The sequence below is a fragment of the Meles meles genome, chromosome 9, assembly GCF_922984935.1.
Source record: "Meles meles chromosome 9, mMelMel3.1 paternal haplotype, whole genome shotgun sequence".
In the NCBI taxonomy this organism is placed as follows: domain Eukaryota; kingdom Metazoa; phylum Chordata; class Mammalia; order Carnivora; family Mustelidae; genus Meles; species Meles meles.
This window is the reverse complement of record NC_060074.1, coordinates 97,311,334-97,337,257: the sequence shown is the minus strand read 5'-3', so window position 1 is coordinate 97,337,257 and position 25,924 is coordinate 97,311,334. Positions and strand designations below refer to the sequence as shown.

General features: G+C 46.3%; 1 protein-coding gene across 3 annotated transcripts in view; it reads left to right on the top strand.

The window, feature by feature from the left end:
• The window catches only part of MGAT5 (alpha-1,6-mannosylglycoprotein 6-beta-N-acetylglucosaminyltransferase), a 339,352-nt gene that overhangs the window by 226,764 nt on the left and 86,664 nt on the right, over positions 1–25,924 (top strand). For all 3 annotated transcript variants that reach the window (XM_046018618.1, XM_046018616.1, XM_046018617.1), the window contains 2 exons: positions 737–870; positions 16,262–16,395. In XM_046018618.1, the coding sequence (XP_045874574.1) occupies positions 737–870; positions 16,262–16,395 (268 nt within the window). The remainder of the gene's footprint in view (positions 1–736; positions 871–16,261; positions 16,396–25,924) is intronic.

The window sequence follows — 25,924 nt, the reverse complement described above, 5'->3', positions numbered from 1 at the left end:
CAGCCCTGTGGGGTTACCTTTTATAAGACTACTAAACCCATTCATGAGCTAATCACCTTTATGACCTTATATCACCCCCAGAACCCCATTTCCTAGTACCATCACCTTTGGGGGTTAGGATTTCAACCTAAGAATTTGGGAGGGGAATACAAATTCTCAGGTCATGGCCACTTCTAAGAAATTTATTTAGCAACTCTTCATTAGGCACCACCGTACACTGCCCTAGCTCAGGGCACAGCGGTGAACATGGCAGTCTGCGATGCCAGCTCTCATGGGACTTCACATTTTTCTGTTATTTGAGAGATCTTCTGTGACTTGTCAGCTAATCTGTAGCAAAATGTTTCTGTGTGTGATGGCTCAGAAGTCACACATAAGATGTTTGGTATATATATATTCCACAGTCTCTCACTTCCCACCTACTCGTGTTTCTGATGAAAACTATTTGTCCATTTTTGGTAGTCCCTGCAGGAGGGGTTAGAGCTTTTTGCCTTTTTTTTTTTTTTAAGATTTTATCTATTTAGTAGAGACAGAGCCTGAGTGGGGCGGGGGTGGGGGTCTGCAGAGGGAGAGGGAGAAGCAGGCTCCCGCTCAGGGGCTGGATCCCAGGACCCCAGGATCATGCCCCGAGCCAAGGACAGATGCTTAACTGACTGAGCCACCCAGGTACCCCGAACTTTTACTTTTTGAGCTTCTGTGTCAGTGTTGCAGTTTTTTCCATGTTGCTTTTTCCTTTCAGGTGCATGCTCCGGGTCCTGGATTCATTCGGTACCGAGCCAGAGTTTAACCACGCTAACTATGCCCAGTCCAAAGGCCACAAGACGCCCTGGGGCAAATGGAATCTAAACCCGCAGCAGTTTTATACCATGTTCCGTAAGTATTCACCTCTGCTTTCCAGAATGCCACCGAAGATAAATGGGAAAAGAAACTACATGGTTGTGTATTTTGGGTTATGATTCTCAGGCCTTTTAGCTGTAGAAATGTGTGCTGTGGAACTTTCCCTGGGGAATAACTGATTTTGTTGTTGTTTAATTGGCACTGAAAGGCCACATGAGCATTTTGTGAAAAGCCTTAGAAATGTTTTCGAGGAAAAAAAACGCTCCGGATGAAGTGTCACTAAAATGCATTTGGGCAAGGACTCTGGGTGAATTCTGGCTTGGCAGGCACTAAACACGTTTCATTCTGCACAGATGCTGCGTGGGGTCCACCTGATGACTGATGAGGAGTGAGGTCTTTCATGTAGATAAATTAAAAAAAAAATCCTTAATTATTTAAGCATCAACCCTTATAAAGAAAAAAGTCAGTTTTTTTTTTTTAATTAAAACTACATTAGACTCTGTTCCATATTTAATCAGCTTCTCAATCGCTGGCACCAGAATGAAATCTCACTTGCTCTGGCTCAGAAGGTGTCATCGATGCCAGCAGCAGTGACAGTTTCAGGAGGTGTTGTAGCGAACACCTCCAAAATGATGAACTGACTGGCTCCAGCGGTAGGTGCTTCACATTTTTCTGTTTCCATCGTGTGCCCTTTCCTGCACTGACCATTTCTTACCGCTGCTCTCAGTGTACTGCCTCGAGCCTCATTTCATTGATGATTAGCTGAGGCCTGTGAAGGAAGCTTCCAAATTGGATAGTGATCACGCCCAAAATAAACTTGGACTTGAAGTCTGCATGTCTCGGTGGGTGAGGTGAAGTCCTTCTCTGGAAGTGTCACACGAGTTGAACATGACTTCCTTTGGATGCTCAGAGTGGAGAATTCCCATTCCAAAGCTGTCAGAGCAATTGTAATCCAGAGATTTTCATCCTAGAATCAGTATCTGAGATGTGAGTCTGTTTCCTTTGTTAAGACCCAAGGGACCCGTGGCCTACTTTCTGCCTGTGTGGTTGCCTCTCCCCCTTGTATGCAGTCACCTGAAGACAAATCTGTTCTCAGGTTCACTAAGCAGAACAAAGAACACATTGGACTTAATCCTTGCACGTGACATACGAGACAGTAGAATTAAGAAGGGTTATGGCATTTGGAGGGTGCTGATTTAAAAATCAGCTCACGGTCAAGTGTTCAGTGTTCTTTTCAGCTCAGAAGGATTTGCAAGAGCAAGTTATATGCATGGCAGACATTATTACTGTTCCTGGAGCTCTATCATCCTGCTCCTGTAAGCCATCCTGGGGGCACAGTTGAGGGGACAGACTAATACGTGGTGAGTTGGGTAACAGATGGCTGGTCAGCATGGTACACGGCATGATTGGAGTTGGCCTTTGGTTTGGCTTTATTTTATGACTTTTGAGGGGCTGGGATGAGGTGGTACAGAACAATGCAAGAAGTAACCTGTGCATTACATCAGATGGAAAATGTTAGGCCAGATTAGCCCGAATGATATGCTGAGTAGATGTCATCTACAAGAGGGTGTTGCCTTGTGTCCAGGGAGTAGAAATAGGAAGTGTTTCCAGAAAATATAAAGTTCTCTTCCAGAATGTCAAAATTCAGAGTCCTAAAAATGAGTTTTGTTCTCTATGAATGGAAGATTTCAGTAGTCATTGATTAAAATGTAACTAAAGATGAAGACATAGATTAATTCCTGTTAACCTGGGAAGGGGATAAATTTCCAACTGACTCAGAATTCAGCAGTAATCGGGGGAGAAAACTAAAATATTTGACTGCCTTTAAAAAAAAATAAAAGAACCTGTATGGCAAAAATATAAGCAAGTTCTATCTTGGTGGGTCGGTATCCTTTAATATATAAAGAGCTTCTAAAAACTGAAGGAAAAGTTCCATAATCCAACAGGAGAATGGGCAAAGGCCCATTACTCATTCCAAGGAAGAAGAAGCTTATTGCCGCAAGGATTTGGAAACGCGTTACCCTCACTCACCATAAAGAGAAATGCATACTTTAACTGCACCAAGATACCATGTCCCAAACATCAGGCTCAGCAGGATCCAGCACTTGGTAGCATAGGTGTTCCAATGGTGAGGGTCTGTCCATCTTTTCCTGCCCTACTAGTGACAATGCAGCATGGTCCTGAGTGGGGGAGCGTATTTGTCACAATGTAGCAAAACCATCAGCACATTTTCCCTTTGACTGAGCAGGTCATATCTAAGAGTCTCCCCCAAAGATAAGTGAGCAGAAATAAAAAATGGTGTGTGCACAGGTCATTTGTTGTGACACTGTTCAAAATAGGCAAAGAGTGGAAATAACCCAGATGTTCATACTAGGGGACTGAGTGAATAATTTGGTTCCCTGAGAAAAGGGGCTGCTGCGAAACTGGAAGGAGCGGCGAGGATGGTCCCCACTGCTCTGAGGGCAATGCCCAGGAGACAGAGAAGTGATAAAGCCAGCATGCAGGGCAGCTGGTCAACTTATTTCCTTCTGTGTAAGAAGGCAATGTGTGTGTATGTTAGCGTATATGAATTTGCCTATATTTTTCAAAGAGATAAGGTAAGGAAAATAGCAAGCCAATGAAAGTGACTTCCCCTGAAGGAAAGGCGTGCAGGACCCGGGACAGAAAGTAGGTATCTCTTTAATGTACCTTATTTTGACTTGGGAACCATGTAAATGTTTCACATAATTTTAAGAAAGAAAGAAAGAAAGAATTCACTAACAACTGAAAACAGATTGAAAAAATAAAACATGCCTAGTGTTCTATCAGATTAGCGTGTATGTCCCACACAGAGAAAATAATTACTTCGGGTGACTTTAAAACTGTCTTCGGACCATACATTTACTGAGGGAAATATTTACATCGTTATTTGAAACTGTTAGAAGTATACTGTAGGAGTCCAAATTTTCAGTATCCAAGAAGGTGGGTAGTATTTAAAGAATTTAAGACTGTATCCTCTCTAGCTAGAATAGGAAATACCAATATCAATTTCCTTTTCTCTTTTAAAAGGAAATGTTGCCTAGCTCTCTACTTTGAAAAGGATCAAAAGTAAAGATAGTCTAGTTGCAAGGAGTATCCTTGGCCCTCAGATTGGAAACCTTTTAAATACCTCTTCTACTGGGATGCCTGGGTGGCTCAGTCAGTTAAGTTTCTGTCTTCAGCTCAGGTCATGATCCCAGGGTCCTGGGATTGAGTCCCGCATCAGCCTCCTTGCTCAGCGGGGAGTCTTGTGCTCTCTCACATATAAATAAATAAATAAAATAAGTTTTATTTATTTTATTTATCTATTTATTTATAAGATAATAAATAAATAAATAAAAATAAATACCTTTCCTGCGATAAGGAGCCTCCTGTTCAAATCAATACTGATTCCAGGTCTAGGGCAGGAAACATTCACAAGGGGACCTCTCGACATGCCAGAAAGCAAGGAAGCTAAGGAAGACCACAGGGGTGGAGTCAGAAGGCCATAGGAACCAAAGACCGGGTAGCTGGAGAATCGGAAAGAAAAGTAGCTACAGTGGATTGCATTCAAACCAGTGATAGATAGTCCACGAGTCTAGGATGAACCTCCCAAGAGAGAAGACCACAGAGTCCATCGATCCCCCTTCTCAAGTTGCTAGGACACCACTATATTACTCTGAAGAATAAAGGGAAAGAATCCAGCTTTGATCTTGCCTTTATATGGCAAGGTGTATTTGAAGGTAATCAAAAAGTTGATGAAAGAAATTTGTTAATCACGAAGAAATCACAGCTAATAAATGCCAAAGGAATGCAGAAGGAGAAAATCAGCATTTTAATCCTGCAAGGGAGACAGAGGGATAAGGCAGGGATCATCCGTGGCTGGTATAGCCTTCATGTCATAAGTTGATGGAAAGCTTTCTCATGAATGGCGCTGCCTTAACTGGAGAAAATGTGGACCTAAAGAGGGCAGTTAAGCTGTTCAAGACCTTTGCTGTATTTTGATGTGTTCAGGCTGCCTGCTGGTGCCTCCCTACTCTTGCTTCCTTCAAGTCACCCTGATGGCAAAATGCCATTTTTTTTCTTTAAGACTTTATTTAAAAGACTTCCTCTATCTTTTGAATCAAATTGAAGAGAAATATTACCCTACCACAAAACAGAAACCTCCCCCGCCTATGGAAAAAGGCCCCCATACTTTAGTATAAACATTATCATAGTTTTCACGGCTGTATTTTTACATAGTTGTAAGTACATAATAGAATTCTGGATCTCCTTATTTTTTTTCCTTCACTTCATAGATCATTTTTTTCAAGGTTCTTTTAAACCATGATTTCCTAGGAGGTTTTGTGGTCCATCAAGTGACTAGCTCCTAATTTGTTCCTGTTTTTTCTTGTTGACAAGTAAGCACCACTTTTTCTGGGCTTGACAGGGTCTTGGCTTGACCCTCCAATCAGGCATTATTTCCATCGGCAACCTTCGGTCTGCTATATATTTTGCTTTTTCTAAACTCCTGAAGGTGATTTGTCTGATTTTTCTCCTACCTTGGTAAAAGGCAGGACATTTGCTTGTACCGTTTACAAGAGAACACAAAGCCAGAAGTGGACGACTCGCGCCGTGAGTTAGCCTGTATTTGGGTAGCTCTGATTCCCTGCACAACACCCCTTCACAGCTTCCTCTGGCTCATGTAAAGACAGCGGTGCTGAGAGGTCTTTACATGATTGTGTCTGTCCCTCCCCCTCACTGGAGACTCTGGCTGAACGCACCAGCAGCAGAGATAACCACACTCCTCTCCCCTGCGCTCAGGCCGCGGTGGCCCCAGAATTTGGTTGACATCCCATCATTGGAACTTTCAAGAACATTCAGCAGCCTGCGGAAACACCTCCCTGTTCATTTCACTGTCAGAGAACGTTGCCTGTGCTCTACGCAGAGTCCATTCGTATTGGTTTAATTCATTAGTGAACTAATTTTTTGAGGACCCGCAGCACTTGGGCCGTCGTTCACCATCTGAAGACATCCCACAGTTCACCTTCTGGGTGCTCGCCTTCTGCACTTCGAGTCGAGGGCTGGGGAGGTTTCAGCATTTCTCGGTACCTGTGGACACGGTGGGCAGCGAAGACAGGGAGCTGTCTTAGAGCTGAGTGACGAACAGGCCCGGGGTTTCAGAGGTGTTTATTGAGAGCCCTCCCTTTTCACCGCCAGCCCCTCTCCTTGCTTTACACCATCTGGCCTGCCTCATGCTATTGGCCTCTGGCTTTTACATGTCTTCCGTAGTGCCTTGTTTTCTTGGACGTGCAGGCCACTGTGTGTGTACTCCTTGGTGTGGAAGCCCCGAGCTCTCACCCCCAGCACACACCCTTGCTTATCCTTCAGGGAGGTGTCCTGTCCTCTGAGAACCTTCCCTTCCCTGAGCCACACACTCCAGTTCTAGGACTCTCAAACCTCTCTTCCAGCCCCAGTCCCATCCTGTGAGCCCCACGAGCCTGGTCACTGCTGAGTCCTCCATACCTGAAATGGTAACGTCAGTAGTGATAAGTATTTGTTGGATCAATGAACAAAGAACAAAGGACTCAGTTTCCCCAACTACAGAATGAGGTTAGTTAAAACATAAGTCAGATCCTGACACTCCTATGCTCACGATGCCATGGCATTTCACTGTAGAAAAAGCCAGTCATTCCACTGGCCTCAAGACACCAGTACGTGCCTGGCCTCATCTCTAACCACACGTCTTCTGGCTCACTGCTCTCTAGTCCCACAGCTGTTTCTCCTGCCCTAGGACATTTGCATTGGTTATTCCATCTTCCAAACATTCTTCCCTTAGATTTCTGTATCTCCTTCAGGTTTGTTTTTTTTTTTTTTTTAGCATCTTTTTTCTTTTTAAAGATTTATTTATTTATTTGAGAGAGAGAGAGAGAGCAAGTGAGCACACCTGGCTGGGGCATAGGGGCAGAGGGAGAGGGACAGAGAGAAAAGAAAGCGGACTCCCCACTGAGCCCAGAGCCTGATGCAGGGTTCGATTGCACAACCCTGAGATCACAACCTGAGCTGAAATCAAGAGTCACACGCTTAACCAGCTGAGCCACTCAGGCGCCCCTCTTCCTTCAGGTTTTTAACTGAACTGCTACTTCAGTGAGATCAACACTAAGTCCCCCTCTTTTAAGTACGACTTTCCCCCCAATTTCCTGTGCCCTTTTCTGCTTTATTTTCCTCATTCACTGTATTACCAGACAGTATTTACACTTCTCTAATGTTATTTTTTCCTACCCTGGAATCTGAGACATAAGGGTTTTGTCTGGTTCATTGCTGAAATGCCCAGCACCTTGAAGAATGCGTAGCTTAGAGTAGGCATACAGAAAATACCAGTTGAGTCAAAATGAATGATAATGCCTGTTCTCTTTTAGTCCATGCAACAATGTGGAGGGAAAGTGAGACGTATTGTACAAACATAATGTTACAGAAGCTTCTTTGTTGAGTCGTATGTTGTACACCTGAAGCTAATATAACATTGTGTGCCAATTAGACCCCCCCAAATTTTTTTTAAAAATCATTACAAAAGCTTCTTAGGGCCAGTGGCTTCAAGTTGCCCTTTTGTGTCTTCCCACAGAAGGTGTTCAGGTGGTTGAGCTTTCTTGAGTTGTTCCAATCATGCTGGCTGTTGTCATTAACATTCTAACTCTTTGACTTTCTCCCAGAAGCTGGGGCTCACGGTGTGGTTTATTTGCATGATCAGGTTGAAGTAATGGCTTATAGACCAAAGATTCTGCCAGACAAAACAGGACTTGTAGAAATGTACTACTTTCCTTTCAGGCACATGAATAAACCTCTTGGCTTTAGCTGAAGATCACTTCCCTGTACGATTTTATTTTTAGGGCCTGAGAAGCAAAGGAGCTATTTGTGATTCCGGCTGCCTTTCTGGCCTTTGGCTTCCAGCAGTAGGACTCTTGCCTTTACTTCAGTACAGGCCAGTGAGTGATGGGATCAGCCTTGCAGTTCCTTTATCTGAGTCTCAGCCTTCAGGAGTGATGTTCTTCTGAGGAGTCCAGTCCCTCCTAAATTGTTTTTTGACACTTGAGAAATTTACTCTGATGTGCCTTTGGTCAACAGTTCAGGCTCTCATCTTTTGAGCCCAGCTGTACATAATAGTTTCCCTAGCTTGGATCCTGACCCCTTCCCTCTCTCTCTCAGCTCATCATCACCACCATCTGAAAAACTTCAGTTTGGGTAAAATTTGAAGTATAACATCACTGGCCGTGTAGTTTTTAAAGCCAGATAACTTCTTATGTGATGTCACTGTCTCTGTCAGTAAAGTTTTTTTCTGTCATGCCAGTCACGTCATGAGAATCAGCATGGACCTCATGAATATGATGGTAGCCAGTATTCTTCCTCACTTTTTTTTTTAAGATTTTATTTATTTACTTGACAGACAGAGATCACAAATAGGCAGAGAGGCAGGCAGAGAGACAGGGGAAAGCAGGCTCCCCGCTGAGTAGAGAGCCCGATGCGGGGCTCAATCCCAGGACCCTGAGATCATGACCTGAGCCAAAGGCAAAGGCAGAGGCTTAACCCACTGAGCCACCCAGGTGCCCCCCTCACTTTGTTAACAGAGTTCTCAAACAGACAAAAAAGGTGAAAGAGATGTACAGTAGAAACCCGCAGCCTAGACTCCGGCGTTAACAGCTTCCTTTACTTGCTCTGTGACCTCTCAATCCGTATGTCTGTCTGCATGCCAGTAAATCCACATTTTTTTTGAGGCATAAAAGAACACTTAACCCATAGGTGTTTCAGCATATCTGAACTAGTGTTCAGTATTGGTCACCAAACCAATTTTTTTTTTAATCTGTAGCATTGAGTTACTTTACTGTTTGTCTCCCAGATGAATATTGGCTCAGTGAAGGGAGTTATATTCATGCTTGCTCGATTTAATGATGTGTCCTCAACTCTTCCCAAGTTGTTTTCTGGCTCATAGTAAGTGCTCAATAAATGTGCTACTGATAAAAAAATAAATAATAAAAATTTAAAATTTTTTAAAAACAAAATGAAAATAAATAAATGTGCCGTTGAGTGAATTGACAGTACTTGGAAACCCGTGATGTTAAGATTTTACAGCTCTCCATCACTGATGGGTTTCCTTTCTTCCCACCTTTAGTTTTGTGACCTAGATTGAAAGATATGTTAGCTTATCAATTAAATAAATATTTCTTGAACACCAACACTTTGTAAGCATGAACTAGTTTCTGGACCAGAGTGATGAGCTGCCTTGGGTAGTGATTCATCCCATGAAGAACAGGCTTTAGTGTGGGAACTTTTGTGCAAAGAGCCTGATGCTGGAGTAGTTTAGGCATGGCCTCTGCTGCTTGGTAATGTAGATGTGCCCACCTGTGGAATCAATCATACCAGTTAATTAAGCATTTCCCATTGGCTTAGTCAGTCATGCACGCAAAAAGAATTTGCTCAATTTCCTACTATGCTCTGGGAGTCAGAATAAAACATGGTTCCATCTCAAAGAACGTATAGTCTGTCATCGAGATAATAATGTGTGAAAGGGACTGTAACTCTTCATGATCTAAGAGGAGCCCTACTTATCTCAGTGCCGGGAACTGAGGGAATCCCTCAACCAGGATGAAGGGAGCTGAGCCTTCAGGGAAGGAGGAGGTGAGAGCATGGCAGCATAAGGGAAGATGGCAAGCATACATGACAAGCTCCGAGTAGGTCATCATGGAGCAGAGGTGTCCGGGCGAAGCCAGAATGACAGGTTGGCTGGCCAGTGCTTCATCCTGGAGGAGGTGAAGATTTTCAGCCAGCAACTACCACAGTTCCCTGTTTGTTGCAAAGAATGCCCCATCGGGCAGCATACAGGCTGTGCCAGATGGAGTGGGGAGCAGAAAGGAGGAAGGGCAAGGCGGAAGGTACGGAGAGCACTCAGAAATCCACTGCAGAAGTGACAAGAGCGTGATGGTCCGCACTACTAGTGGATTTTGATAGTCAAGAATTGGAAATGTCCTAAATGTATCCTAGGGTGGACTCATCAGGATTTCTGTCTTGTTGACTTGGTCACAGAGGGTCGTTGACTCTTGTCCTTGGGAGTTGTTGAAACCACCTTTGGGTTGAGCTGGATTCGGACTAGCAGGATCTTAATTTTCTCCCTCTCTTGGCTTTGTATTTCTCTGGATGGGCATCCTTCTCACCTGGGCACACAGATGACGTCTGTAGCTCTCGACTTCCATCCTGCCAACATGGTGACTATAACAGAGACACCCTGACCTCAAAAGTAGCTCTGACTAGACTTGGAGCAGCTGTGATTGGTGGGCCTTGGATCATACCCCCATCTTTCAAGTGGGCCGTGGTCACAAAGAGTTTGTATATCATATGCCTATCCTTGGAAGAAGATGGAGTGGGGGCAGCCGAGGGGTCAGGACTGGCACCAGTCCAGCCACCTGAATGAAACAGAATCACATGGCCTGTGAGAAGTGTGGCTCCATAAAGCAGCGCTGGCAGACCAGAACCACGGGGCATCCCAGCTGATGGAAGGAGTTCATGCACTGAAATACTGTACTAGTTAACAAGCAGTGATGAGCTGTGGTGTATTAACCCCCAAAGATGCCTGTGGCGCATTTGTAAGTGAAAAAAGTTTACAAAAGAGTAGGTATAGTAGGATCTAGTTTTGATTTGAGTATTTATTTTATGAAAATTTTCCCAATCTCACGAATGGAAACAACGTTCATGTACTAGAGGCAGAGAGATTTCCTCCCAAGATTTTAGATTCTCAAAAGTCCTCACGACACCTTATAATTAGAATGAGGAATTATGTTTCAAGAGAGACCCTCTTAAAAGCAGCTAGGACAAAAAAGCTCCTTATGTACAGAGGAAAGCCCATTAGAATAACGTCAGACCTGTCCACAGACCTGGCAAGCCAGGAAGGGATGGCAGAATATATTCAGAGTACTAAATGAGAAGAACATGCAACCAAGAATACTCTATCCAGCAAGACTGACATTTAAAATGGATGGAGAGGTAAAGAGTTTCCAAGACCGGCAAGGCTTAACAGACTATGCAACCACCAAGCCGACACTGCAGGAAATATTAAGGGGGGGTCCTATAAAAGAGAAAAAATCCTAAGAATATCATTGAACAGAAATATAGAAACAATCTACAGACAGAAAGACTTCAAAGGCAACACGATGTCAATAAAAACCTATCTCTCAATAATCACTCTCAATGTGAATGGCCTAAATGCACCCATAAAACGACACAGGGTTGCAGATTGGATAAAACGACAGGACCCATCCATATGTTGTCTACAAGAGACCCATTTTGAACCTAAGGATACACCCAGACTGAAAGTGAAGGGATGGAGAAGCATCTTTCATGCCAATGGGCCTCAAAAGAAGGCCGGGGTAGCGATTCTCATATCAGATAAATTAGATTTTAAACTAAAGACTGTAGTCAGAGATACAGAAGGACACTACATAATTCTTAAAGGGACTATCCGCCAAGATGATCTAACAATTGTGAATATTTTTTAAAAAATCCATGGGTTGCCTGGGTGGCTTAGTCGGTTAAGCCTCTGACTCTTGGTTAGGCTCAGATCATGATCTTGGGGTCCTGGGATCGAGCCCCATGTCTGGGAGGGGTTCCATTCTCACCAGGGAGTCTACTTGAGGATTTTCTCTCTGTCTCTCCCTCTGCCCCTACACACTCCCACATGTGCTCCCCCCAAAATCAATTAGTAACTCTAATTTAAAAATCTAGTAATAATGGTTATTTCTAGGTGATAGATGATCTGTTATTTTTCTTATATCTTTTTCTATTGTCTGAAGAAAAGTTTTACACAGAGGCTGTTTCTGTTATAATTGGAAAACCTAAGTAAGTAATCATTTGAATAGGGCAAAAGAAAACTGATCTGTTGTGGAAGTCTCAGCAAGAATCTATGAGGCCAGAACTAAGAAAGGTGCAGAGGAGGGAGAGGGTTAAGATTTGGGGAAGCTGACATCCTCAGGACTGGGTGAGAGCTAAGAGAGGAGCCCAGGCTGGCTTTGGGGTTTCTGCCCTTGGCGATCTGCTGGTGTGGGGATCCCCACCATGGTAGGGACAGCTGTGGTTAAGGCCAGCAGACTACCTATTAAAATGAATATTTGCACTTTTTGGTGCAAGGGCTTGGGACTTAGCAATGGAATGGCAGACCTCAGAGACTCAGGTGCTAAGAGAAGGATCAATTTGACTAAATAAATTTTTTGAGGGGTGCCTGGGTGGCTCAGTCATTAATCATCTGCCTTCTGCTCAGTTCTTGATCCCAGGTCCTGGGATCGAGCCCACATTGCGCTCCCTGCTTAGCAGGAAACCTGCTTCTCCCTCTCCCACTCCCCCTGCTTGTTTTCCCTCTCTCCATGTCTCTCTCTCTCTCTGTCAAATAAATAAAATCTCTAAAAAAAATTTTTTAATTACATTTGAAATGAGGACGCTATTACTGCTTGGTAGAAATCGCATACACCTCATTTATTAAGTATTTGGTAAGCTCTGTGAGGGCAGAAACTCATCTTGATGTTGTGATCTCTCAGTACCTAGCATTTAACCTGGCTTTTTTTTTAGAAGGAGTGCTCTAAAATGGTTGTGGTTGAATGAATTATTCAAGCCAAACTCCCAGTAGTTCTTAAAAGACGTTATTGCTGTAATCTGCTCAGGAAGCTCATCAAGCTGATTTGTAATCATTTGTAAATAGATGCTTCCAAAGTACTTAAAATAATGCTTTTCTCAAAAAAAAAAAAAAAATGCGTGTCCTGAATTATTTTAAGACCACTGTCAATGTTTAGCAAATCCCCTTCTGCTTGTCACATGTTAAATGAATCAGCTTGGCCCCCCTATATGTGTACCATAAGTCACTCAAGAAACTGAGCTGATCTTATATACACTTCTCCCCCTGGGTCTTTCATGTGTATTTTGGTCTACCTTACAATGTGATTTTTCTTTTTTTTTTCTTTTTTTTTTTAAATATTTTATTTATTTGACAGAGAGAAATCACAACTAGGCAGAGAGGCACGCAGAGAGAGAGGAGGAAGCTGGCTCCCTGCGGAGCAGAGAGCCCGCTGCGGGGCTCGATCCCAGGACCCTGGGATCGTGACCCGAGCCGAAGGCAGAGGCTTTAACCCACTGAGCCACCCAGGTGCCCCACAATGTGATTTTTCTGCTGAAGCATGTTTATCACTAAGTTCACGGAGCCCAGAAGATAAACTATTTGGACTACGAGGCTGTATGTAGGATGCTTTGAGGAGCTTGGGCTCTGGGACCAGCTGGTCTGGCTCTAAATCCCCATGTTACCATTTCCTAGCATGCAGATCAGGGTAGTCAAAGTGCTTCCCCCCAACCCTGCCTCGAACTTACTCACCTCTACCAACATGTTGAAAGGTTGTAAGGAAGATAAAGTCAAACAGTCGTGATCAAGAGCTTAGAACACAACTCCGCACATAGAACTCAAATATTAGCCATTTTTAAAACAATCTCATTTGTTGATTTCCTGGGACGGAGTGATTTCCAAATGTGCAGGATTTCCTGGGTCCCATTTATGATGAAATTTCTAAAGTTTACCTTGACTTGTGAATACCTTCCCTTTGAAAACCTCCTAGCACAACTCTCTGTTCTTGGTCTCAGACAAAAAAAGAGACAGCTTGGGCTGGAGTTCGATCTCTGTGGAAAGGTCCTTTTGGCTAGCGTCAGCTTCTCTTTGTGACTTTTGACATACTCTAAGTGATTTTAGGAGTGTGTGTGCTGAGTCCAGGGCCTCGTCCCTCGGGGACGATGTCAGCAGGCAGGTACCCAGCTGCTGGCCCGCTGCTCGGAAGGAAACCACAGCAGGGCCTGTGATCACTTCCAAATCACCTGTGGAGCAGTTTGCAGTTAAGTGACCCTTCCTGGCACCCCTGCCTAGAGTCCCGTGACAGGTTTGGCGTCCCTGGGTAAGACACATGGAGGGTGTAACCTGTGCCAGTGAAGGGTGGTGGCATGGGATTTCTTCTTTGGTCCTCCACGGTCCTTACCGGCACTTACAGGTCGCCCATCCCCCACCTAACACCTCCAGACCCGAGAGAGGAGTGGAAATAAAGTGCAGGAGTGAAAACTCAGGAGAAAAAGAGGTGTTTTTTTGTTTTTGTTTTTTTCTTTTTTTTTTTTTAATATTTTACTTATCTGACAGAAATCACAACTAGGCAGAGAGGCAGGCAGAGAGAGAGGAGGAAGCTGGCTCCCTGCGGAGCAGAGAGCCCGATGCGGGGCTCGATCCCAGGACCCTGGGATCACGACCTGAGCCGAAGGCAGAGACTTTAACCCACTGAGCCACCCAGGCGCCCGAAAAACAGGTGTTTGTGATTGTTCATGCGGTGTCAAAATTGAGTTAGTGCCAAATTACAGTCCTCTAACAGTAGAGGCCCACCAGTTCTCGCAAGGCGTTGGACTAGACCCTGCGCTCCCTCTCCCTCTCAGTGGTCAAGCGAGCTACAGGAATCTTAGACACAAAAATACATGCGTATAGCAGTTCTTTTCTTTGGGGGCTTTGACAATTTTTATTTTTAGCTCTAAGTGTATTGCATTTTTTCTGTGACTTTGTTTTTAGGTCATTGAGTCACATTTCACCTTTCTCGAGAAGTGCTCGTCTAAGGACTAGATAACTGAATTTCAGAAACCAATATCTAAAGTATGGAGATTTAGTCACCACATAACATTTTCTGAAGACTAAGAGAAAATGCAGTCTTAAAGTGTCAGGTTCTGTTTCAGAATTTTCACAGTTAACCCAAGTTTTGCAAAGCGCTATTTTAAGCTGCCTTATTGACATTTAGAATGTGCAGGGGCTCTCTTCCCTTCCCTCATCCTCCTTCAAAGCCCCTCACCACCAGCTCCTCAAAAAGAAAGGAAAAGCAACCATTGCCCCTTGTTGGCAGTAGAATTTATTCGCTAATTTACTTTCCAGCCAACTGCAGCCATTGCCTCTGGGCTCTTGTTCAAAAACGCAGAAATGAAATAACAGATTGGCCAGGCTGAACACAACTCCCCAGTCACAACCCTATTATCTCCTCATTCTGTCACCCCCATTAGGCAGAAGCCCGGGAGACTGGATGGTGATAACACAGTGTTTATGCAGCTCCTTCGTGTCCACAGTTCGCGGCTTTCCGCTGGTGACATTCCCTCGTTCATCTGTGGGGGTGTGGGGGGGTTGTTAGTGAGGCCTGGGGCTTCAGGCGCCTAGGCCTTTCCACAGGCCTACCCTTGCCCATCTTTAAGGGCTCCTGTGCAGGCCGCCTGCCTGGGAATGAGCTCCTGAGTCCTGAGAAAGCCAGAGTTAGATGAAGGAACCAACTCCCTCTGTGTGCTTACCACCTACCTGCGAAGGAGTACGGTTGAAGCCGCATGTGTGGATTTCTCTGAATATCAAGCATCTCTCCATTTAGGTTATTTATAGCTGCTCTATTCAGGGCAGAGTCAAGCAGAGCAGTCGCTTTATTTAATATTGTGGGGCCTCTGCAGGGTCATCTGAAAAACACATTTCTCGGGACAGAATGAATGTGTAGCAGAGGGCAGTCTCTGTTTCAACTACAGGGGATTGTTTTCTGGTTATCGCCTTCTCTGTGCAGTTCCTCTTAAAATGATAGGCACAAGAGAAATGTTTGAGTGACTGGGGCATTGGATTGCTTCCCCGCCCCCCTTGACCAACTATTTAAACAGAAGTTTTAGAACTCCCGTGATGAGCAATCCAGAAGGAAAATGCCTTTCTCTTCTCGAATAGTCTCTTCTATAGACTAGACCCTGCTCCTTGGGGTGGGTGGCTTCTTAGGATGGCTCACATCCCAGTGAGTTTCACCTTTCATTCCATCTTCATTCCCTCCATCTGTTCAGTGTAGTTTCATAATTATCTCTTTCATTAGTGAGTCATTCTTAGGGGACGTGCGGCGTCGGGGTGATGCTGACTGGTTTTGCCCCCAAATCCCCCTTTCCCCAGTGAGCTTCCTGTCGGATGGTGTGGGGCTGCCTGGCCCCCATGAGAACCCTTGATTCAGCCCTGCTCCGCCCATTTATTGGTCAAACCTGGAAGGCAGCATCGCTGTCAGGAGACGTGGCCTTATGCTGGGCAAACGGGAAGGTGGAGAACACTCAACAGAATGCTGTTTGGACAGCTGCATTTTACAGGGTGGGGAGGGGTGGGGGGAGGGCAGGCTGTCCCATTCAGCATTTGGTTCAGGTTAATCCGTCCTGGAGACCATTCTCATGTGAGTGTTCTGCTGGGAGTATGTGGGAGTAGGCAGTCCCCTGCCTCACCCTCCCCAGGGAAGAAAGAACCAGGGTAAAATGAGAACATTTAATTACGTGCATGATGGCTTCTGTCAAACATGTAACTGTTGTTTCTTCTTGCCAATAAAATCCTCACTACCCTGTTCTTTCCTTTGCCTCTCAGCTCACACCCCAGACAACAGCTTTCTGGGATTCGTGGTCGAGCAGCACCTAAACTCCAGCGACATCCACCACATCAACGAAATCAAAAGACAGAACCAGTCCCTTGTGTATGGCAAAGTGGATAGCTTCTGGAAGGTGAGTCAGTCTGTGTGTGTGTCGCTCTCCCCAAAACGAAGCTTGTTGGGTAATTTAATTTAACTTTGATCCAGGGAGTAATCAAGCCAAGTGCCTAGGGCTTAATGGGATCTGCTTAGAAGTAAACAAGGCTGTGCTGGGATTTGGTCGTTCAGCATTTGGGTATCTAATAAAAGCTGTACCTGCTCATTCGCACAGTGGCTACACAGCAAAGCCCTTCACTCTTTGCTGGAAATGTTACGTTACAGCTTCCTCCTGTCCTGTGCTTCTGAGAGCAGGGCCCCATGGGGTTGGATATCTTCCTGGAGCACAGCATTGCATCGAAAGCCCTCTGCAGTGTAAGGGTAAGGCAGCACTCTAGGTGTGGCTCTGGGAAGTGCGGTGGCTTTCACATCCTCTTGGCTGCGGTCAGAAACCCCGAACTGGTCAGGGCTGAACTACCAGAGAAAGGAAACCACCCACCCGCGACGGCTGACTGTAGGCACTTTACTCCAGGAGATCCTGGACGACAGAGTATTCTTGGCCACAAGGAACCCTGAGACAGGGTTCCCAAAAGCATTGGACCATGGGGCTTCCTGGATGGTTTCCAGAGTCCATCTGGGGGAGGTACTGTGAGAGGGGAGCCAGACAGAAGCATGACCTGTTGCCCTGACCTCCAGACCTTTTTATTGGGAAGTCTGCCTTTGTATGCCCGTGCCATCGTTGTGATTGAGGACGTGTTTACACAGGAAACAACAGTCTCCAGGACTTCAAAACATGCCTTTTACAAAATCTAAAAGTAATCACTTTCCAGAATGGTCAGCTACCAAGGTCTCGTGTTTTTATGTCTCCTCTAATGAAGAAGTTAGAAATCCAAGTCCTGAGTGAACACAAGTGATGTACAGGGTAAAGAACTCCCTGCTGCTTGTTTTCTGACCCCACGTGCAGGAGAGGAAAAGCCATGCTGCCCTCTCTTTACTAATAATGCTAAGCATGCCAAGGGGACAATTAAATCAGCCTATTTCCAGGGAAGCTGATTTAATTCCAGGTAACTGTCTTTGCTGTAAACAACTAGAATCCTCTCTTCGTTTAGTACAGTGACTGTCAAAGGAGGACAGGGTCACCCCCAGGGGGCACTTGGCAATGCCTGGAGCCAATATTGGTTGCAAGACAGAGGGAGGTGCCCTGGGCTTCCAGGGGGCAGAGGTCAAGGATGCTGCTGAGAGGACTTCCCCCCAACAGAAGACGAGCTGTGCCAAGGTTGACAGACCTCAGCTGGTAAAGAAGATTTATTTCCTCTGTATATTATTTCGCATTTTCTTCTCTCGAGGAAAATAAAATCAGTCAGGACTCTAAGTGGTTATTTAGGATATTCCCATGAATTTACACACCTTAGCTTCCTCTGCATCAGAACCTGCCCTGTGTTAACAGACCATCTTTCAGCTGACTTTGAGCCACACGGGTTCAAAAGGACATGCTGGGTGTTCGCATTCTCAGCTCAGGTGTGAAGTGGATGAATCAGGGCACTGGTTTTAAGAAGACATGGGCTCTTAAGGGGGAAAAAAAGGAAAGAAAGAAAAGGCCTCCCTTCCTTTTCTTCTCCACACTTGCTCAAAGAAAATTGTTTGCATGTCTATGTGGACTTGACCTTGCAATTATATCACTTCTGTTTTGGAACCAAGTGCAGCTTCCTTTTAGGTGCCTCTGGCAGTTTTTCGGTTTCCCTAGAAAAACAAGGTAATAAATTGGTTCTGAAACCTTCTTGGTCACCTTTTCTTGTTGTTGTTGTTGGATAAAGTAATACCACCACTGAAAGAATGGTTTTCTTGATGCCTGTCAGAATCCTGAAGCGTTAGTCATGCTGACCCAAGTGATTTGTGGCATGATTTGGAAGTCCCTCTGACGCTCCGCAGATGACTTCCTCTTACTGGGTGTCGTCCAAGTATCGCAGAAGGCTGAGTGGCAGCCTGTCTATGTTAGCCTTTGTCCGAATATGCCAAATCTGGAGTGGTCAGTTTTCTGTATTCATTGCCCTGTATTCTTAGATGAGAAAAGCCTCAAAAGGTGGAAAATTCTGTGAACTTTTTACACGAATTTAGGACATGTCAAACTTCTCAACACAGTACAGGATGTGAGAATTGTTGCTTTGTTACAAGTGTTGTAACATGTGAGAATTGTTACTTGTAACAAAGCCTCCTCGTGAACGTGTACAGAAGACAGGAGGCCGTAAGCAGGATGCCCCTGCGCCCGCATTCCCAGGGTGGCATTCGTCACTGACTTCAGCTTCAGCCAGCAGGAAGCTGTAGATGTTTTTCCTCTCCCTTGCCCCAGTGTCTCCCCACCCAATCTCCTGTGCCTCTGACCCCTTTGGAAGGGGGTGTGACACTGTCCATCTCGGGGGGTTGAGGAATTTAGGGGTGGTGTGTGGGCAGGTGCAGGATTGGAGCTGACCCTCCGGAGAGCTCCTCCTCCCTCAGATTCTAGGACTCACTGAAATCCTGAAGGTACTTGCTGTGCCGTCAATCCTATTCCATGTCATCCCCTCTCCTGTGGGACTGTCCCCAGCTGCCAGGGCACTTGAGTGGGAGATGCCACCACACACCCAATCTTGGCTGACTGGTCCAGAGCACAGTGTAGCTCTTTGGTGCCTGGCAGCCATGATTCTGGCTCAGGAAACCACGCAGGATCTGTGAGATTCTTCACATAGCATTGGAAAACAGGGGGACCATGAGTCGTGGGGATGGAAATCCGAAGGGCAGGTCCAGAGTTGTGAGGAGTCTGAGGCAGAAGCTTCCCAGGAGTGCAGGAATGAGGACCAGGACTGATTTGGAAAAGGAGAGGCTGCTGTAGAGCAGATGATGGAGCAGAACTGCAGGGAGGAGAGGCGGACCCTGAGAGAGGTGGGGTGCTCTGGAGGAGCAGGTAGGAAGGAGGACAGACAGAAGCAAACCATGCAATGTGTAGGGAAAGAGAAAGGAGCCGCCAGAGTTCCACAAAGCTTTCATTTTGCAGATTGTACATCTTTTTATCACACTCTAGTCCCTTGCAGTATCCTGAGTGGTTTCTGTTCCTTGTGGTCCTCTCAGGATATGGGTCTTCCCTACATTGCAGACACCTATCAGGAAACACGATCTGTTAAGTGTAGAGGCTGTGAAGGACTGGGCTGCATCTTCAGCTCCCCCTAGTTCCACCCCTACTTCACGGCAGAGGTACCCTATGGTCTTGTCCTGCTATACTGGTACAGTGGAGAGGTGGAAGGGAACCTTCCTGCCAGAATCCCAAAGGCACCAACTCAGGAAGCAACACTGTCCAAGACCCTTACCATCAAATGAGACTGCTTACGGGCCTGATCCCAAATGCAGAGGTCTGTGTTAGCCCAGGAACCCGCAGGGCTGTGTTCTGGATATCTGCCTCTGGGACAGACTGGTCATTGGCACCCATTAACATGTGCCTACAAGGAGAGTCTGTCTAGTGTGGCTGAATTCAAAGGTCTTCCACATCCTATTACTAAGATCATGAGAGAATGAAAAGTTCGTCAATTTTGTAAAAATAAGACATTTTAAAAATTGTGGAAATTCAAGTCAGTTGAAGTCTGGCTTTAACTGTATTTTTTTCTATCCATACTTCTTTAAAAACAGCATCTGGAGCATAACCGAATCTTGTAATGATGATGCAGGGTCTGCCTTTTATGTATTTGGGATCCCATCTTGAAGCCCTCGTTACTTATGTTGCGCAATTGCTGTGGAAGTAAACGTCTTGAAGGGCTTGCTTTGAGCACCTCTGGGGCACAAGCACAGCCTCTGAAGGACGCGCTGGGGTTCAGACCCGTGCCTGCCAGCTCACCAGCGTGTGAGGTGCTTAACTGCCTTGAGCCTCAGGCTCCTGGCCTGTGAAATGGGAGCAGTGACAGCGACCACATAGAGCAGGGCTTCTCAGACTTCCTGTTGCATGTGAATCACCCAGCGTGCTGTGAAAATGCCAGTTCTGATGCAGACCTTTTGGGCCGGGGCGGAGACCCTGCGTTTCACAGCAGGCCATGCCGACATGCTGGTGACAAAAGTGCCCTTCGGGTAGTGTGGCCTTGGCGGGTAAGGGATGGCGTGAGGTGCTTAGCATTGACTCACTGGCCAACCAGGGAACACATCATTCCTTGTTCCCCATTCCTTTAGCTTTCCTGCTACGCTTGTCAGCAGGCTGCCTACTATCATGTCTTCACTACTGATGCGCCTGATTCTAGTGACCCCCTCCACCCACCCTGGCCCAGTCTCACTTCCTGCCACGCACATTCGAGGCCTTGTCTTCCAGCCTCTGTGCCTGGCCTCTTAGAATGCGATACACCGGTGGTAAGTGGTAGACTATGGGAGCCAACAGGTGTGGTCTCTTTCTTGTCACCTACTGTCCTGCTTTGTACCATCCATGCCTGCTGGGCAGTATGGCAGAGTGGTCGAGGACACGCACTGGAGCCAGATGGCCCAGTTCAAGTCCTGCGGCTGCCGTCCCCTGCCTAAGCACCGACAAGTTCTCGTGGCCTCTTTTTTCGTGGAGATGATAGTTAGGTTTCTCTAGTGACTAAGTGAGTTTATACATTCAAGGTGCTTAGAAGAGGCCTGGCACATGATCTGTCTTAACTGTTTGCTGCTATTATGGATATTGTTCCTGGGGCCAGACAGACACAGAGGGGGCTGATGGGAGCATGAGGTGGGGGATAGAGCTGTGAGGAATGGGCAAATATAAGCCTGCCCAAAGATACTCAGATTCCAGTTTTTGAACTATGTCCGTGGTTGGCAAACTCTGGGTCTCTAGCCAAATCTAGCCCTCCCGCCACCTGTTTCGGTAAACGAAGTTTTGTTGGAATATGGCTACACCGGTTTGTTGCCTGGGGGCTGCTTATGGCAGCGTGGCAAAGCTGTGACTAAGACTGCAGGAACAGCAAAGCCTGACAGACCATCTGACACTTGACAGGAGAAGTTTGCCAACCCCTAAATGACACCATGTCCCAAGTAAACCAGGCCTCCCTTGGAGGACTCACTTGGCCAGCAGTCCTGGGCATGGATGTCGTCAGGGGTCTTTTTAGCTCGTGTCACGGTTCTTGATTATGTTCTGTATGATTGGGGCTGGTAGATAAGCAGTGCATGGGAGAATCAAGTGTGCCTTCACCAAAGTCCCTGTTACTCCACAATGAAACCCCCAGGCGCCGAGCCTGGCATTTCTTAATAGGCATTCAGCAAAGGCTCCCGCTCGTTGGATGACTAACGGCTGGGGGATAAAAGAGGGTGCCCTGTGAATGATTCTCGGAGCCTTTTGCAGCCCTCATTTACAGAGGTTCTGGCCGATTCCTTCCGAGGCGGCCTGGCTGCATGCAGCCCTCCTTCGCCATCTTGGTTTATAGATGAGGAACTGATTCAGAGGAGGTGGAGGGCCTTGGCCGGGGTGCTGCAGCGTGTGACCTGACAAGTCCGGAGCCAGGATCAGAGTTCTGACCTCTGCTCTGGGGCACTTGCCTCCTTGCTGCCTCCGGCTTGACGAGCTGCCCTCTGCCCCTAGCCTGGAGGGTGGTGGTTCCATGTGGAGGGCGGGATTCAGAAGCCAGGAAGCAAGGTCTGCCTGAGTCACTTCATGTGCAGCAGGAGTCCTGGGCAGATATTGGCATCACAGGTAAAACATTGCTCCCGGCTGCTCACCACACAAATGGGGAAGTCACAGCAGCCTTGCAGCCAGTTCTACAGAGAGTAACTACCAGGCCTATTGGAGCAATTGAAATGATTGCTAGCTCTGGACCCCCAAGGCCTGGCTTGCCTCTGTCCTAGCCTGCTTGGCAGCAACAACAATCATCTGGTCTCCACTGAATTTGGAAAGCTTTTATCAAGACTTCAAAGACTGTGTGGTTCTAAAGCATCCCCTAAAATGACACCCAGTCCCATAACCACAGACCGAAGAAATCCAGCACTAGACCTTCCAGAAATGTGATGCAACCTTCCCCCCTCTCTGTCCCTGACTTCCTAGCCTTCTTACTCTGTTCTCTGTGCCCCATTAGCAGCAGCAGCCAGAATGGTCTTCTAAAAAATGTAAATTGGATTGTATTACTCCTTTTCTCACAACCCTCCAGTGGCTTCATTTTAAACTCAGAGCACCTTACATTTACGATAAATCCAGCCTCCGTCAGACGATTTGGGCTCTCTGCAGGCAGGCTGTGTCTGCTGTACATGCACGACTCACCCTTAGATCCCTGGGCTCTAGCTGTGCAGGGGCCCAACACGCTGCGCTCTCCCCCTGGGGGCCCAGCTGCCATAGGAGCTGCTGCCGGTCCTGGCTTGCCCCAGCGCTAGCCTCCGAGGCGCAACCTGTCCCTCGTGTGCACCCCCAACCAAATGTCACCCCTCCCTGTCTCTGTCACAGCAACTTCTTCCTTTTATGCATTTTAATCATTTTTATGCTCATGTATTTCCTTCTCTGTCTGCCTCTCCTTAATTGTTAGACTCTAAACTCTCTTGAGAGCAGAACTCCTTAATTTTGCTTTACCCATCACGGTGCCTGGCGTGTAGCAGGCTCTCGGTAACTACTGGGTGCGTAAATCCGTCTCCTCTTGGTTTCGTTAAATGTAGCTGATCTATCTGGGGCTCCTGGGAAACGACTTGGAATGTGTTTCGCTTTGGGCGCTGCCCTGAGCTCGCTGGTCCCAGGACCCCAGGATGAAGGGATTTAGGGAAAAGTCTCGATGCGCACCCGTGTCAGTTATGCACCACACACAGGTGTCAGGAGGTTTTCAAAACCCCTAGTGAACTTTCTCGTAAGACGTCCGGGAAAGAGAACGCCACCCAGGGAAGCTGGGGGCCCGTCTTGGGGCCAGCTCCTCTGGCATCTCTGTGATTTAGAAGCAGGCACCTCCAGCCTCCCATTTCCATGCTCGTATGCATGAAAGTATTAGTAAAAGGAATGAATTACTGATCCACACAACATGGCAGACCTTAAAACAGTGGCGAGTACAAGAACTGGTCATAAAACAGAGTCTGTGCTGTGTGATTCTGCGTCTATAAAACTCTGGAAAATGGAGATTAATCCATAGTGACAGGAAGCAGATGGGTGTTTGCCTGGGGAGGGGCGAGAAAGAGAGGGGTGGGTATGGCCGCTGTGGTTGATGGTGGTGTGATGGGCTCACGGTGTATCCCTATGCCAGCATGTATCAGATTGTATGCTTGGAATATGTGCAGTTGATTATACATCAATTAGACCTCAGGAGGGCGATTAAAATAAATCTAAGTTGGCAAACAGTGACCTGTGGGGTAAATCCGGCCTATAGTTTGTAAGCTAAAAATGGTTTTTATGTTTTGAAAATCATAAAAAGAAAAGCCAAAAGCAAAAGAATCTGGGACAGACCTTGTATGTTCCCACAAAGTCTAAAATGTTTGCTGTGTGTTCCTTTACAGAGAAAGTTTGCTAACCCCTGGATGAGAACAATGATTACTCACCTGTGTTCTTTAGAGCCCCGCGGACTAACTACTATGGGAAGTCAAGGGGCAGCCCCGCGGTGGCCCCACCGACCACAGCAGCTCCAATTCATCTGTGGCATAGGTTTGGATTCCCAGTAGGACTTCACTGGGAAAAGGGTTGAACTGCTTTAAACAACCAAAAACGTTGAAAGTCTCTAGACTAGTCGACTTCTGAGTCTGAGATAGAATCCCATTCTAAAAACTATGTAATTATCTAGCTCACTAATTTGGTTGACTTGGGCTTAGTTTAAATTAATGCAAAATTGGAAATGGGAGTAGTTTGGAAAAATGCCATCTTATTTTGCAATAGGAATTAGCTGTTCTTAGTATATTGTTTTAATGAACCCCCTGAGACCTTTGTAATTAAAGAATGTATTAGAATCCTTGAACACATTTTTGTAGGTAGGTTAAATCTTGTCCTGTTTGGTTTTTTTTTTTTTCCTTCTTTTTTTTTTGGCCAGACTTTTCTTCCCAGATAATGTAGAGATAAACCAGATAAATCTAAACCTACCTTGAGTCAAATTGGTCTGCATTTTGAAATAACGAAATTGAAATCCGTTCTATTAAATTTGCTAGAAAATCTAATGTGATCACAGCTCTTGGTTCTGGTTCCAACCAGGAGGGTATTCCAAAGCGTCTCTCTCTCCCCCAGTTTATTCCCCTTGGGAAGAACTCTGGTAGGAAAGACCTTGTCAGGATCCCACACTGGCCAGAGGCAGGAAGTAGGTTGCTTTTCCTTGGAAGGAGGTCTGTGCTGGCAGGGATGCAAGCAGACACTGGGCCATCCTAAGTCACTTGTTCCTGGTTTCCCCTCTGGCTCGCTTCGTGCACAAGTTAAAGTGCGGTCCTGTCACGTAGCCTTTTCCCCATATTGAAGTGTAAGCTTGGGGCTGGCGGGGAGGGGAAATAGAGAAAAGAAACCAAATGCAAAGAAAAATATCAGAAACAGATCATTGGCTTTTAAGACTCCAAGGACTGCAGTGCAGGGGATTTAAGGTTATCATTCAAGAATAGTGTTGGTTGCAGGCTAAGTGTACCCGAACCCTCAGTGGCATCCATTATAAGCACATCAGTGTCTGGGAAGCAAACGAGTGTAGGTTTGAACACTACGCTGGGAGCTCAGGAAACCGTGGGCAGCCTCTCTCCCTGTCTCATCAGCCTTGTGGTCTATTTGGTCTGTTGCCCGTTTGAGTAAGCTTTCTGCTATCATCTTAAACCCATTGAGGTTTGCTTGTCCGCTGGCAGAGAGCACACATTCTCCTTGTCGTACTTCTGGTGCAGCCCGGAAGCACTGATTAGAGACCGTCTGGAGCAGTTGGAGGAGCCCTGGTGGAAGAACGGGCGCCCAGATTCTAATTTCAGCTGCGCTGCTCACTGGCTGCAGGTCCTTGGAATTCGTTTGCCTTTGAGTCTTGCTTTCCTCGTCTGTAAAATGAGGCAGAGGACTGGATGTGCTCTTGTTTTGCTCCCCAGAGTTCCATGATTCCATAATCTAAACTCCTTCTTGGCCTTCTCTAATTCCTTCAAGAGCAAGGGCACAGTGAAGATGGCCTACAAGACAACTTTATGGGCTGTCAGAAATAGGGCAGAGGGAAGATAATTGGGCCAGGCCAGGCACAGAGTCCATAAAACCAACTGTCCGAGAAAAGGATGAGGTTGCTGTGACTTAGCATCCATGCATGTAAAGGAGATTTAAGGGAGTCGTTGATAGCAAGCTCATGTGAGTCAGCAGTGTGGGAAGCTGCCAGGAATTGCCAGTGGACCTGCAACTGGGACATCACATGGAGAAGGAGGAGCCGGTAGTTCCCGTCCTTTTGAGAGCACCTCTCACCCTCCGGTCCCTGCTCATGCACTTCTTGATCTGTGCTTGTGAGGCTGGCACTGCTGAGAGCATGGCCTGTAGGGCTAGACCAGTAGGGCTCCATCCTGGCTCTCCACTGCTGAGCTGTGTGGTAGCTGGCCCAGGCCTGCATCTCCTGGTGCTTCCGTTCTCTCATCTGTAAAATGGGTGGTAGTAATAGTACCTGCTTGAGGGTTCCTGTGAAGATCACGTGAGTTAATAC